At 39.9% G+C, this 15,013-nt stretch overlaps 1 protein-coding gene across 4 annotated transcripts in view; it reads left to right on the plus strand.

Annotated features, from left to right (window-relative positions):
- Positions 1 to 15,013, plus strand: part of ryr2a (ryanodine receptor 2a (cardiac)) — a 167,779-nt gene that overhangs the window by 3,100 nt on the left and 149,666 nt on the right. For all 4 annotated transcript variants that reach the window (XM_034859532.1, XM_034859531.1, XM_034859530.1 and 1 more), the window contains exons 2-4: positions 1,255 to 1,359; positions 10,787 to 10,807; positions 13,844 to 13,918. In XM_034859532.1, coding sequence (XP_034715423.1) covers positions 1,327 to 1,359; positions 10,787 to 10,807; positions 13,844 to 13,918 — 129 coding nt within the window. In that variant the 5' untranslated portion in view covers positions 1,255 to 1,326. The remainder of the gene's footprint in view (positions 1 to 1,254; positions 1,360 to 10,786; positions 10,808 to 13,843; positions 13,919 to 15,013) is intronic.

Below are 15,013 nucleotides of genomic sequence, written 5' to 3' on the forward strand. Positions count from 1 at the left end.
GACTCATTTCTGATCTCCACAAACCAATGGGTGACGTCACTCATGCTCTGTCCATTTATATTAACGGTCTATGGTTACGTCAAGATGGAGGAAACAAAGCCAAAATGTGTTAAACTTGTTATTAAGTTGGAACATTCAAAGAAACCTGTTATCCATCCATCCACCTTCGTCTGCTCAGCCAGTGTAGGGCCGCGGGGCAGCAGCTACAGCAGGGGAACCCAAACTTGCCTTTCCCAAGCCACATTAACCAGCTCCATGTGACAGTTTAGGGAATGAGAACCCAAAGGCAGAGATCAGGCAGGCAGGCAGGAGAGAGTTTGTGACAAGGATTTATTCAACAAAAAAGCAGTAGTGCAACCAATGGAGGAAAAAAAGAAATTAGTAGATAAAAACACAAGGTCTAAAGGAAGCAGGCACAAATGAAGTTCCAAAAATTATGACAAAAACAAAGAACAGGACATAAGCAAAAAACTGGAGCACAGAGGCTGGAACAAACCCACAGGGAAGACTCACAGAGGAAATAAAGACAGAAGGGAAGAGTCAAAATGCTGAGCACACCGACAGGAACAAGACACAAAGGGAACACAGACACTAAATACAACAAGGAAGCAAGAGGCAGGTGATACAAGGGTTTGGAAACAGGTGAGAAACATGAGGCAATCACAGGGGTGGGAAAACACAGGAAGTAAAGCAGGACACAACAAAGCAGACAACCTAGAATGTCAAAATAAAACAGGAAACGGAACAGGCACTCACTGGAACACACAAGACGAGAAGAACAACTAGGCAAGACAAGGGACGAAACTAGGAGAGGAAACAAACAAATAACAAGGAACGGAAACCTACACAATCCCTGAATAATATACAGACAGGAAACAAAAACCCACAGTACAGAACAATCGAGAAATACAGGAAACAGAAATATACCTAACCATAACGCTCCGACTGAGGGATCCAGCGGCGTTCCCAGGCGAGGTTGAAGATATAATCTGAAAAGTCTGTTATTGTTTGCAGATTAAAACAGTATTTAAAATGTTACATTTGTAGCAACTAAGTAGAGTTGTATGAAAAATTAGTGGGAAAATTCTCTCTTAAAAAAGTGATGAGTTTCTAACCAATTATACATTAATCAAGTAACAAAATATTTCTACTTATCTTACATCACTGCTATAAAATAATTGAGTCGCCTGTATAAAAGCGTAAGAGTTAGGGCAACATCAAAACATTGTCTGAGGTGTGATGCTGTGGTTTCAGAATGTGCCTCCGGATCTTTCCATCTGCACCTTTGTGTTGGAGCAGTCGTTGTCAGTACGAGCCCTTCAGGAGATGCTGGCCAACACCGAGGAGAAGGCAGAGGGGGTGAGTGTGAAGAGAGACACACACACACACACATACCCACACACACACACACACACACACAAACACACAGTGGTGGACTGGCCATCTGGAATTTGGGCAAACGCGAGAAGGGCCGCACCCCTATGGACCCCTATGGGCCACTAATGACAATTTGTCTACGGGGATTTTAGTGAATGGAGAGTCATGTGATTGCTGATGGGTGACCTAAGGTGTAGCTCCTGGCCGAAATTTGTAAAATTACTGCAACTTCACGACCAAGCTGTGGCGAGCCTTCTGTCAAACCATGGATTCAGCCCAAAGTCAAGGGTCTGGATTGTTTTCTGCTTTAACCAGCAACACTGAAGATCAGGGAAGGCGCCCAGTACAGAGCATTCACCTCTGCCGGGAATGCTATGGACTATGTGAACCGGGCTGCGTCCTGTCCTCTTCCTCCTGCTGCGGCTGGGAGAGCCGACTCTTTGGATTCTTTCACGGAGGGCGTACCGTTGTCTGATAAGATCACAGAGATTGTGTTTCTGAATGCTATGTCGAGCCAGTTTAGTGGGGCCTAATCTCCATAGGTTAGCTGAGCCACTGCTAGGCTTGAGCTTCCTTTCCAAGATCTTTTGTGCTTTTTGTTTCTTGTTTCTGTTGATGAAAAATGCGTTTGTTTTTATGTTATTTAGTGCAGAACCAGGTATTTATGGGCTAGTGTTCCATTTTTGCTGCCCCATATCCAATCTTGATCAAAGACCTACTTTGAGTGTTAGCTTTTATGGCTATGTTTCCTCCTTTCGTCTTGCTTTTCCTCTTGTGTCTTGTGTTGTTCTTGTTCTGTGTTTTACATGTTTTGCATGCTGAGGGACTTAACTTTGGATGTACTATTGTTAGTTAGGATTTAGCAAAATGAAAGGCACTAGCAAGATCCACATGTACTATAATTTACAACGCAGCTTTTTCGATAATGGGTGATCTTTCACTTTTAGTTTGGAATTGTGGCGGACTGAATGCTCTTCATTAACAAGCCAGCACTCTGGGAAGAGAGAGAAAGAGAAATGTTGACATTGCATTATTACAGGAGACTCATTTGCTGCAGGCGGATACCTGCCTTTTAGCCAATAGATTCTATCCTATAATACGCTCACTAATCAAATGCTGGAGTTAACGGACTGTTCATTTTACTGTTGGTGCAGATTTCAATACTGGGATCCAAAAATTGATCAATTGAACGCAAAGGCCGCTGGTGACCAGGGTCAGGCTACACATTCTCTTAAATCATGGGCCAGCAGCTTGTGTTTTGTAGGTATTTGGCGTACAGTTAATCCCACCTTTCAGGATTATTCCTTTTTCTCAGGTGGACATAAACATTTTTCCAGAATAGTTTTTCTTTTTGCATCCCTTCAATTATTTTTATTCAATTGACCATAAAGGGGTAGATTGTCTCAACCTTTCTCTACTGAAAAATGAATCCTATAAATCTCAGTTTATTGCAGAATTCCAAATATTTGCAGAAATTAAGGTTGGCTCTGTAGAAGACCCTAGGACGCGATGAAAAGTTTTATTAGGAGCAATATCATACTATTCTGCTCTAATGCGTGCAAAGCTACGTCACTGAAGCTGCAAAACCTTGAAGCTGAGTTCACCAGATTAGACTCATCATTACAAACACATTTTACTGACCCGGATAGCTTTAGAACGATAATTAGTCAAGAAAGAAATAAAAAAACATTCTGAAACAGAAGTCTCTTTCTAACTCACGGCGCAAGACAGCACTATTACCTTCAAGGTGCTAAACCTAGTCACCTTCTTGCTGTGATTTAAGATCCAGTGATTATTTTGCAGATATTCCTTTAGATGGTAATATGACCCTTTCGAAATAAATAAACCCTTTCAGACATTTTATTCCAATCTGTATTTGTCTGTAATCTGTCTGAATCGGAGGTTGCTTTGGATGGACTACTGTGACAGCTGGTTAAATCAGCTTGACTTGCCTCAGTTATCAGCAGAGGAATCAGATAGCTCGGACAGATTAATGTCTATTGAAGAATTAAGTTTAACAGTACAGAATCTGCTAAAGGGAAAATCACCGGGCTTTGATGGGATCACCTCTGAATTTTATTCAACTTTTTTGGAACTGCTGGGCACTTTCTTTCTTGACATGATTAACTTCTCTATTGAAAAGGGTGAATTCTCAAGGGATGTTAACACAGCCTTAATTTCCTCACTCTTGAAAAAGGATAAGGATCCTACAGAGTGTTCTAGCTATTGGCCTCTGAGCCTGCTTAACGCTGACATAAAAATCTTTGCAAAGCTCCTAGCCTGTCGTTTGGAGTCACATATGGTAAAATTAGTGAACTCTGACCAAACGGGATTCATAAAAACGTGAACGGCAGCAGATACTTTTAGACTCATCGTTGATGCGGCAGAGGACAGTAAGACACCAATTTCACTTCCCTCTCTTCACGCAATGAAAGCATTTCACAGACTTGAGTCTATGGTCAGGAGGGGATGAGCTTTGGTAAAACTTTCATTGATACGATTAAAGCTTTGTTTTCTAATCCCTCAGCCCGAGACTTAACCGGACGCACCTCCTCCTCCTTTAATTCCAGTCTCTAGATCCTCCCACCAAGGTTACTCCTCGAGTCCCGCATTTTTTGTCATTTCTCTGGAGACGCTGGCTCAAGCCATTTGTCAATCGATTATTTTTTTTAGGGAACCCTTCTCAATCTCTTCATCACCTATTCTTATGCAAGGAGTATGGAAACTTATAGGGCTTTAAAATTAACTAGTCAAAATCTGAACTGCTTAATTTAAATGATTCCAACATTCCCATCGTTAAGCAGTTTAAATGTTTAGGCATTGAGGTCTTCCCCTGCTTAAACCAGATTATTAAAGATAATTATTCTTTTACTCTGAATAGCATTTTGAAGGATACGGAAAGTGGATGGATCACCCTATGTCGATTCAAGCCTGTATCTCAGTGGTTAAAATGAATATTTTACCCAGGGTCAATTTTGTGAGCTCTATGCTGCCTCTTTCTCCTCCTGCTGGCTACTGGCGTAAATTACAATTGGTTTTGTCTAAATTTATCTGGAAAGGCAAGTGTCCGCAACTCAAGATGTCTCCTCTACAGAGCAGGGAAAGAGGATGGTGGCCTTTCAGTTCCCAACTACACATGGTTTCTGGTCCTTTGTGTTAAGACCCCTCCTTACCTAGTTTATTCCCGATACATCTGTTTGTTACCTTACGTGCCTTAGAAATTGCTATGACAGAGCCGTGGTCACTCCATGACGTTCTTTTTGCCAATGTTCTAACAAACAGTGCCAGCTATGCGTTGGCCCCCTTACCTCTCATCTCATTAAAACTTGGAGATTAGCTAAAACATACTGCCATATACTGTAGTTTGTAAGTGGCATACTTTTCCCCAATTATTCAATAATACAGCATTTCTGATAGGTGGGAAGCCAATAACAGCTCCACAATGGAAACAAAGGGGAGTTCATTGTCTATAAGACATTTTTGGTGAGGTTAACTTTTTACCCTTCTCTGACAAGGGACAAAATGCATTCAGTCTACCATGTTCCTCTTTTTTCTTTTCCCTTCAGTTAAGGTAGGCAGAAGTTGTTTAAATTTACTGTGCAGCCTAAAAACTGGTATGGTATCCAGGCTTTATCAGTTCATCAGTTTATCAATTCTTGGTCATATCTGGCCATTCATTCATAGGACATATCTCACCCCTGTGAAAATGCACCACATGAAAATAATTAACAGCCGTTTATGCACTTTCTGCCCTACTAAGGCTCAATGTACATTTCTTCCAATGTTCTGAGAGTGCTCTCCAGTTGGTCAGTTCTGAAACAATATTGCATCCAAAATGTCCACCTTGATTAATGTCACTGTGCCTGACACTGTCAATGTTTTGATTCTGAATGACCTGTCAGCCGTTCAGCTCTCTAAAGCTCAAAAACGTGCTGTGTTTGCTCGATATACAGCTGCAAAGAGAATGATTACAACCACTTGAAAGCCACCTCATGACTTATCTGTTTGTACATGGAAACTTTCTTTTTTGGATGTCTCTTACATGAACTCTCTATGGTTCATGTGGGTGGAGCCCGGGGAAGACTTTGGAGACTTGGCACGGCATTGCTGAGTCCTTAAGATCAATGCTGTAGCATTTTCTTATGTTTGCGTGTGTGATTGGTCCCTTGTCTTCTGTCTGTGTGTGTGTGTGTGTGTTTGTGTGTGTCTGTTTGTCTGTTTCTGCATGTGTGTGTCTCCTTCCCTCCCGTTTTTCCTCTCTGTTGTGTCTCAGCATGTTGTTTGTAACTGTTCGTAAATATAATGTTTACTATATTATGTTTTCTGAATATAAAAAAGTTAAAAATGTGATCACAAAAAACTGTTTTTTATGCATGCAGCCACAAATATTCAAGATGGTTCTGCGGCAAAGTGTGTGGGAAGGCACAGTTACTAATTTCCAAACTAGGGTGACAAAAACAGGACTGGTGTGTTGCAAATGCTTGGGCCGTTTTTTGATCCCAGTCCATCACTACACACACGCACACACGCACACACACACACACACACACACACACACACACACACACACACACACACACACACACACACACACACACACACACACAGCATCAGGTGAGACTGGCAGGATATGAGAGCTATAGAGTTAGTCTGCTTACTGTCTTTCTGTTCATTCATGGCTAAAGTCATCAAATTTATGTCAGGTGGTTCCTTGCTGGTACTAATCCACAGTTCAAAGCAGCAAGAAGGAAGCTGCTCATCAGTTTCCATCAAACAATTGAATTGCACAGTATCAACATTGTGCTTTCAAACAGTTTCTAAACATTTAAAATGAACTGCTGGTTTAACAAGATTTGTGCCATCAGTAAATTTTATTCACCTGATTTATATATTAGCATTTTTCCATTAGAGCCATATCTGGAAAGATAGTTTTATTATTTTTAAGTTGAACATACATGTAACTGCAGACAGATCAACTATTATACTTATTTGTGTTTATAGGTTTTACAGTTTGTTTTATAGTATTTTTTCCTAATTCATCAACCCATTTTCTGCCGCTTATCTTGGGCCTTGTTGCAGTGGCAGAAGGCTGAGCGAGGTAGTCTAGACGTCTATCTCTTGAGCAATGATTTTCATATCCACCTGGGGGATCTTGAGGCATTCCCAAGCCAGATTAGTTATATAACCTCCTGGTCCGTGCTCTGCTACATGAGCAATGAAGTCCCATAGTAGAATAGAAAATATAGAGTAGAAAATATAGAGTCCCTGATAGTATAGAGACTCTGATAAGGCCGGATACTCTAAATTGCTGTTTGGTGAATTGGCACAAACCACAGTCAGGGCCTTCCTCTCGGCTAATCCCATTTCTATTGAGGCAAACCTCTTGTTGTTTGGGGAGAACTCAATCATAGAATAGCACCCAGCCGGGGGCTTGGAAGTATCCACACAACTGCCCAGAGCTTCTCACCTTGGACAGCTATACCTGGTACAGCTCAACATCCCTCTGGTTCCTTCCTAGGGCTGCTCAATCAATTGCAATTTTATCAGAATCGCAAAATGAACTAGAGTGATATCCAAATCGCAGGGGGCGCAATATTTGTTAAAGGCAAAATGTGTCAAATCTGTCTGAATTAAGTATTGTGGTGCTGCAGAGATGTCCCTACAAATCATATACTACAGACTAAAGAGAAAACCTTTGTTTGGGACAGATCCTCAAATCATTTACATTGTTAATTTTTTATTTTTTTTTCAATGACAATATGCATAACAAAACGATAATTACCCAACAATATAGTGAACCACATCGCAATGATCAAATCAGTCAAAATTATCGCAATTAGATAATTTTTTCATATGGTTCAGCCCTATTCCTTCCCCTCCATTCCTTGTCCCTAGAACCAGTCTGTGATGCCTCTCCTGCCACTCGTCTTATAGAGGTTTATTTTGAAAAAATCTCCTAATTACAGAACAATTGCATATTGTCTTCTGTGGCTCTGTGGGAGCTCTGTTAAGTCTTTGAAAATAACACGGACTTGTTGATCAAAGTCATCTTGGATTGGGCTTGGACACCACACAGTTATAACAGAAGCACTTTGTCATAAACTTAATGTGTGGAGTTTGAAGGATGTGGCTGTTTACCAGGCAGAGAGGCTCCAATAAAAGATACCATCACGTTGCATTTGGTGTTGCATTAAGTGTTGGAACTAGGGTTTTTGAAGCTTAGCCCACACAATGTTAGATACATTGATACTTTTTTTACTTACTGTCAGGAAATCACGGACATGGTGTTATTTTTTAAATTTGTACAGCACCTTGTACAGCAACCTCGGCCACAGTGTGTGGATGGTTCCTGTACTATGTAAAAGCTTTTGAGTAGTTGTTAAGACTAGAAAAGCGCCATCTAAACACAGTATATATAGTTTTATGGTTTTCCCTTTTGTTTCTCAATTATAATGTAAACAAAATAATTGTAAGGGTAAAATTTAGCTATAAATTTGTAGTTTGAGTGTACAGCTTGACCATAAAAATGGAAAATAAACCATTTAATGAAATGTATTTTATCTGAATTGCTCAATGAGCAGATTTTATTGTGTGCGCTTTCAGAAAAACTATAAAAACTTAATTTACCCACATTGCCATAGCAACCACTTCTGTTTGGGTCTCTGCTGACTAAATGAAAAATGGCAGAGTCGATAGGTTGTGGATTAGCAAACTGTCGCTACTGCTGGAAAGCCAGGCAGTTGGGAGCAGCCCTCACAAACAATAGCAATCGGACGAGGTTGAACTGACCTATTGAAAACATCAAAGATTGACCCAGCAAAGCAAACGTTGTTACTCACTTGTCCATTTTGTGATGTAGTGAAAAACAGACTCATAACTGATAATACAAAACTGCAGCAAGCTCAGCTGTTGCTGACTCCAAACAGACAGAGAAATTAGCGCTGATTACCACTTATTTTGTGTTTTCTTTTCTTCAAAAGGATGCCTTTCAGACATCTATCCTAATGTTTACAGAATCAAGGAGCGTGCTAACCCCTTTGGTAACGCCATGCCAGGCCCCCTTGGGGCACCTGAGGCACACCTGGGTCATCAGAAATAAATGCATTATTGGGGCGCCCAATAGCTCACTGGTTGTGTGCTTCTGAGTCCTTACTGCAGCGGCCAGGGTTTGATTGTTCTGCAGCCCTTTGCTACTTATCAGCTCTCTGCCCTCTTTACTATCTGTTATTTGGCAGTACTAAAAAGGCAAGAAAAAGCCCCAAAAATAATCGTAACAAAGAAAGAACGCATTATTATAGGTCAGGTGGGCGCATTCAAACTTAACATTTTTTCAACCTGGATACCTATTTTGCTTGTTTTGGAGTTTCGAGTGGTGCATGTAGGTTATTGGGCAATTGTTCACCTTTAACCTCCACAAAAAGTGCTTGTTTTGCCACTGACATGCTAGATTGTTATTTAAAGGGTCTGACAAAGGACCCTAAAGAGGTCAACCTTTTTGTCATTCTCTAAATTCACTTCCTCAATACCCTTTAATCACAGACTCAAGCTCAAGTTGTATATTTAACACATATACAGTACAGTTAACACATATCCAGGCCAAAGGTTTGGACGTACCTTCTTATTCAATGTGTTTTCTTTATTTTAATTACTATTTACATTGTAAATTATCACTGAAGGCATCAACACTATGAAATAACACATATGGAATTATGTACTTAACATACAAGTGTGAAATAACTGAAAACATGTCTTATATTCTAGTTTCTTCAAAGTAGCCACCCTTTGCTTTTTTAATAGTGCTGCAAACTTTTGGTGTTCTATCAATGAGCTTCATGAGATAGTAACCTGAAATGGTTTTCACTTCACAGGTGTGCCTTCTCAGGGTCAATTAGTGGAATTTCTTGCCTTATTAATGGAGTTGGGACCATCAGTTGAGTTGTACAGAAGTCAGGTTGATACACAGCCAACAGCGCTATTGGACAACTGTTAGAATTCAGATTATGGCAAGAACCAATAAGCTAAGTAAAGAGAAACGAGTGGCCATCCTTACTTTAAGAAATAACGGTCAGTCAGTCCGGAAAATTGCAAAAACTTTGAATGTGTCCCCAAGTGCAGTCACAAAAACCACCAAGCGCTACAACAAAACTGGCTAACATGAGGACCGCCCCAGGAATGGAAGACCGAGAGTCACCTCTGTGGCTGAGGATAAGTTCATCCGAGTCACCAGCTTCAGAAATCACAAGTTAACAGGGGCTCAGATTAGAGACCAGATGAATTCCACAAAGAGTTCTAGCAGCAGACACATCTCTAGAACAACTGTTAAGAGGAGACTGCGGGAATCAGGCCTTTGTGGTCAAATAGTAGCTAGGAAACCACTGCTAAGAAGAGGCGACAATCAGAAGAGATTTGTTTGGGCCAAGAAACACAAGGAATGGACATTAGACCAGTGGAAATCTGGGCTTTGGTCTGATGAGTCCAAGCTTGAGATCTTTGCTTCCAACCGCCGTGTCTTTGTGCGACGCAGAAAAGGTGACCGGATGGATTCTACGTGCCTGGTTCCCACCGTGAAGCATGGAGGAGGAGGTGTGATGGTGTGGCGGTGCTTTGCTGGTGACACTGTTGGAGATTTATTCCAAATTGAAGGCATACTAAACCAGCATGGCTACCACAGCATCATGCAGGAACATGCCATCCCATCCGCTTTGCGTTTAGTTGGACCATCATTTATTTTTCAACAGGAGAATGACCCCAAACACACCTCCAGGCTGAGTAAGGGCTATTTGACCAAGAAGGAGAGTAATGGAGTGCTGCGCCTCCAAAGTCACCAGACCTGAACCCAATCAAGATGGTTTGGGGTGATCTGGACCGCAGAGTGAAGGCAAAAGGGCCAACAAGTGCTGAGCATCTCTGGGAACTCCTTCAAGACTGTTGGGAAACAATTTCAGGTGACTACCTCTTGAAGCTCATCAAGAGAATGCCAAGAGTGTGCAAAGCAGTAATCGGAGCCAAAGGTGGCTACTTTGAAGAAACTAGAATATAAGACATGTTTTCAGTTATTTCACACTTTTTTGTTAAGTACATAATTCCACATGTGTTCATTCATAGTTTTGATGCCCTCATTGATAATCCACAATGTAAATGGTCATGGAAATAAAGGAAGGTATGTTCAAACTTTTGGCCTGTACTTTACATATACAGTGATAGTCCCATCTCAGTTTGAAAAAGAAAATAAGTATTTGCCAACCAAACCAAATCTTCATATGTATTTAAAAGTAAAATGCATTATATTCATAAGCTGTCATAACCTTCTCATCCAACAGTCTTATCTGTTGGATAGATGTGTGTATTTGTGTCATCTGTAAAATGACAATGGCAACTTACTTTTTCCTCCTCTCTCATTTCCACACAGCATGTAGTGGTGGAAATATGGGTAGGTGTGCCTCCAATCAATGTCTGTGTTTGTTATGGTTGTCATCGTCCTTACTACGGTCACTGTCATGAGCATCACCAGTATGAGAACCAGCTGAGTGACCATACACATTTATTTTTTTGTTATCTGTTGAGTGTCAAACTGTTGGAAATAATGAAAAATTTAGATATGACTTTATCAACCTCTGTATTGAAAGATATGCAAGCTGATATAGGGGCATGCTCTCCGTACATTTACACATACGCACAGGCACACGCACCCCCTGTACACAATCCTAAGAACAACATTGGCCAGCTGTTTGAAGAAATGACTGCAATAACAAAAATTAGGCTGTTTGTGTTTTTAAAGGTTTACATCTCCTGTAGCCACAGACATTTTAGGGTAGTCAGAGTATTGCAACATAGACCAGGTTTTGGCCTCTACATGTAATCTGTTGGCAATAAGGATTAACCCTAACCTTTATTTTTTAAAGTAATTTAAATATATGTTAGAGGTGCTACTCACAACCCCTAACACAACTTTTCTTTCATTTCGAACAACAGTACGTGTCTTGTATGCTCTTTTTGTCCATCAATCCTGAATTATGATATGATTGTGATTACATTATTTATATACATGCAGCTTTATGAGATAAAACGAATTAAATTCTTTTTTTTAAACAGTTGAGACATGTTGATGCTTTTGTTGTTTGATGCAAAACAGACTAAACTAACCATGGAAACACACACTTGACTATCCTGCTGTTATTCAGTCCTTCCAGAAAAATAGTTTTTTTGTGATTGTTGCTGGCAAAAATCCTTCATTATACAGCATTTTGTGACTTCTTGCAACAAAAATGCAGAGATTATGAAATCATGCGAGCCCCGCTATATTTTGCACGGAAATCTTCAATTTATGCATTGAAAGTGCGGCTTATTTGAAAAAATATTTCAAATTTGGCTGAATGCATTGAATTATGCGATTGCATAATCACGTTTTTCCGGACGGTCTGGTTATTACAGGGATGTGAACGTACCACGGACAATCTGTCCTGCTGTTGCAGACATGCAAATACACTTATTTCCTTTCTTGCAAGAGTTGTCAATATGCTACGCTATATGTTTAAATATGAAGCTAGAGCCAGGAGCTTGGTTAGCCAAGCATTTATATTTTCACGCACGCACGCACGCACGCACGTACACACACAGAGTGATGTTGTTTTTTATAGACCATGAAACAGGCATTACTTTTCACATGATTTAGGGGAAAAAAATCTAATGGTGATTCTCCTGCTAGATATTGCAATTATGAGTCAATTTGAAATTTTTGTTTAGCTAAATTCTGCACCTTTTACGATCATGTCAATTAAAAGCAAAGAATAAATGAAAGATTCACTGAAAATAGGACAGTTCTATATAACAATGATATATAACATTATTCCATCATTTATCGTATGAAAAAACAGTAAATATAATAATAATAAAAAGAGGAATAAAAAATGTTAAATCAAATGTTACACCAAACATTCCACTATATATTTCATATACTGTATCAGTCTTCACGATTAGCTAATTGCAATTTTTTTAAATTGTGGTTTTGATCAGAAAACAATTGTTTAACCCTACACAAAAGTGTTATAACTATTCTAAATAAAACATTGGGCTTGATCTGTTTGAATGTCTCTTAATGAGGTATTGTACCAATGGATGGCACGTACAGTTTCTGGGGGGCAAGCTTTAACTCGGCAAGCTAGTCTGCATTACATATATGCCGTGTACACATATTCATTAATATGTGTGCGACACTCTGAGGCCGGTCCTGCCTCATATGTTCACTCAGAGCAGTGCAGAAGGACTGCAGTGCAGGGGAGACATTAGGTAAAGACACAGGCATATGTTGGATGTGTAGGAGCTGTTTCTGCAAAGAAGAAAGGAAAAAAAGGCCTCCAGTTACATGGAATAGTCTCCTAGTGGTGCAGAGTTCTAATGCAATACTTTGTCTCTGTGTAGATTTGCAGCGCTATGAGTCCTAAGAGAACAAAAAGACAAGGAGCAAAATGGTTTAAAGAACATTTGGTTTTATTCAGACACATTTTTCATTACTTTTGCAGGTTGATTCAAGTAGTAGTTTAAAATGTAGGTCAGACAGTTTACCTGTGAATGGCGAGCGTTTGAGTGGATGCACCAGAGGAGGCGTTCTAAACTCAAATCGTCAACAGTGCACCCGATCAGGTTCAATTAACTGTGGAGTCCCAAATCATAATCCTGATTGTTATTTAATTAGGCAGCCCAGATGAAGGTAATTATACTGTTGGCAGTGGGATGTTAATATGACACTGATATATTGACAATTTAACTTTTACACAGACTATATAGTAAACATTAGGGGTGTATGATCCAGAATATTTCACGATTCGATTCAAATTTTTAGCTTCAATTCACAACAATTCACAGTATGTAAATGTAGTTACTTTTTCCATGACTGTATGTATGTATCTATCTACAGTATGTATGTGTATTTGTTTATTTGTTATTTTAACATCCTGTTATGATGTATGTGTATGTTGCGTGAGTGATGTCTGTAAGCTACTGGGACCTTGAATTTCCCCTTCAGATCAATAAAGTATCTACCTATCTATCTAGGGATTGCCAAAATAAATAAAAAATAAATCAATCTATTTTAGGAATTCTATAAAACGATTTTCGGTAAAGCTTGAATTGCGATTTGAATACAGATTGATTTTTTGCACCCCCCTAGTATAAATACTAAGATGACGTGATAGATGACATTACAGTTCAGCTTGGATACTGTTTGTATTGTAATTGTAGCGTAGACTCTCAGGTAACATTTTCCCTACAACTTTACAAATAAAGCATTATTGTTCAGTGAAATGATGCAACTCACCTCTCCCTCTCCCTTTCTGTCTGCATCTGTTTGTTGATCTTTCTTTTCATAATGTTTTTATTGATATCTCTGTTTAGCTGTTTCTCACAAGACTTTGTCTTTTTTTGACTCTGTTATTTTTTTCTCTCTCTTATGTCGCTGTGCCCCTGTCAGACGGCCCAGGGAGGCGGCCATCGCACCTTACTGTACGGACACGCTGTCCTGCTGCGACACTCCTACAGTGGAATGGTCAGTTAACACACAGACATACACACACACACACGCACACAGGCATGCACACAGGCACGCATGCATACTCCAAAAAGAACTTTATCTAAAATCACTATGGGTTTGCTATGTTATTAAAGGATCTTCTGTCATGTTTATGGCTTTCTTTTTTTTTCATGTAATTTAGATAATGAAATTGTAACTGTCAACAACGCAGACAAAATTGATTTCCCATTCTGACAGGAACAATGGTTCAGGGAGTGGTGGATAATGAAATATTTGCCTTGCTTGTCTGTGACTAATTAATTATTATAGAAGGCAATTCAAGTTGCAAAATTACTTGTCATTCTATAATTGACAACAACCTTGTAAGATAAAATCATAAAAATACAATTCTTGGATTTGAGACTGTTATTGATATAAGTAATGCTAAATGAGTAATTTCTCAAATGATTGTGAATTCCTATTAGGCCCTCACAGTCTAAGGGCACTGAGGTTTGTAGGTTGATATTTTTAAATACTGTACATGTAGTCCACTGTTACGGGAGGTGAAGGGAGGAGGACCCAAAAGCAGAGTCGGAGCAGGCAGAGGGAGCTTCAACAAAAACACTTTATTGCAGTCCAAGAGAAAAACACTGGGAACAGGCAAAGTCCAAAAAACAGAGAATCCAAAATACAAAGGCACAAAAAAACGGGTCTCAGCAAGGCAACAGCAGGGGAACATCACAGGGGAGTGCTCATAGGGAAAAACGGTCGGAGGGACCTGGAAAAACTCCAGTAATGCTGAGGCACGCAGCGCAACAGGCTTGAAGACAAGACAAACGATCAAGCACTAGACAAAGGGAACATAGAGGTTATGTACAAGAGGTAACGGAGAACAGCTGAGATCACAGGTGAATCACATTAGGGCAGGGCAGGACAATCAGACAAGCACAAAGCAAAGCTAGACAAGATAAGACAGGGCAAGACAGGAAACAATACTACCAAAATAAAACAGGAAGCAGAACAAACAGACACACAGGGGAACACAAGACAGGACCAGGGAGAAAACTAAGACCAGAACACAAAGAGGCCAAAGAAAGGGGAAAATAAACCCCAACAAAAACCACAAACCAC

Source organism: Etheostoma cragini, chromosome 21 (genome assembly GCF_013103735.1).
Source record: "Etheostoma cragini isolate CJK2018 chromosome 21, CSU_Ecrag_1.0, whole genome shotgun sequence".
Taxonomy (NCBI): Eukaryota; Metazoa; Chordata; class Actinopteri; order Perciformes; family Percidae; genus Etheostoma; species Etheostoma cragini.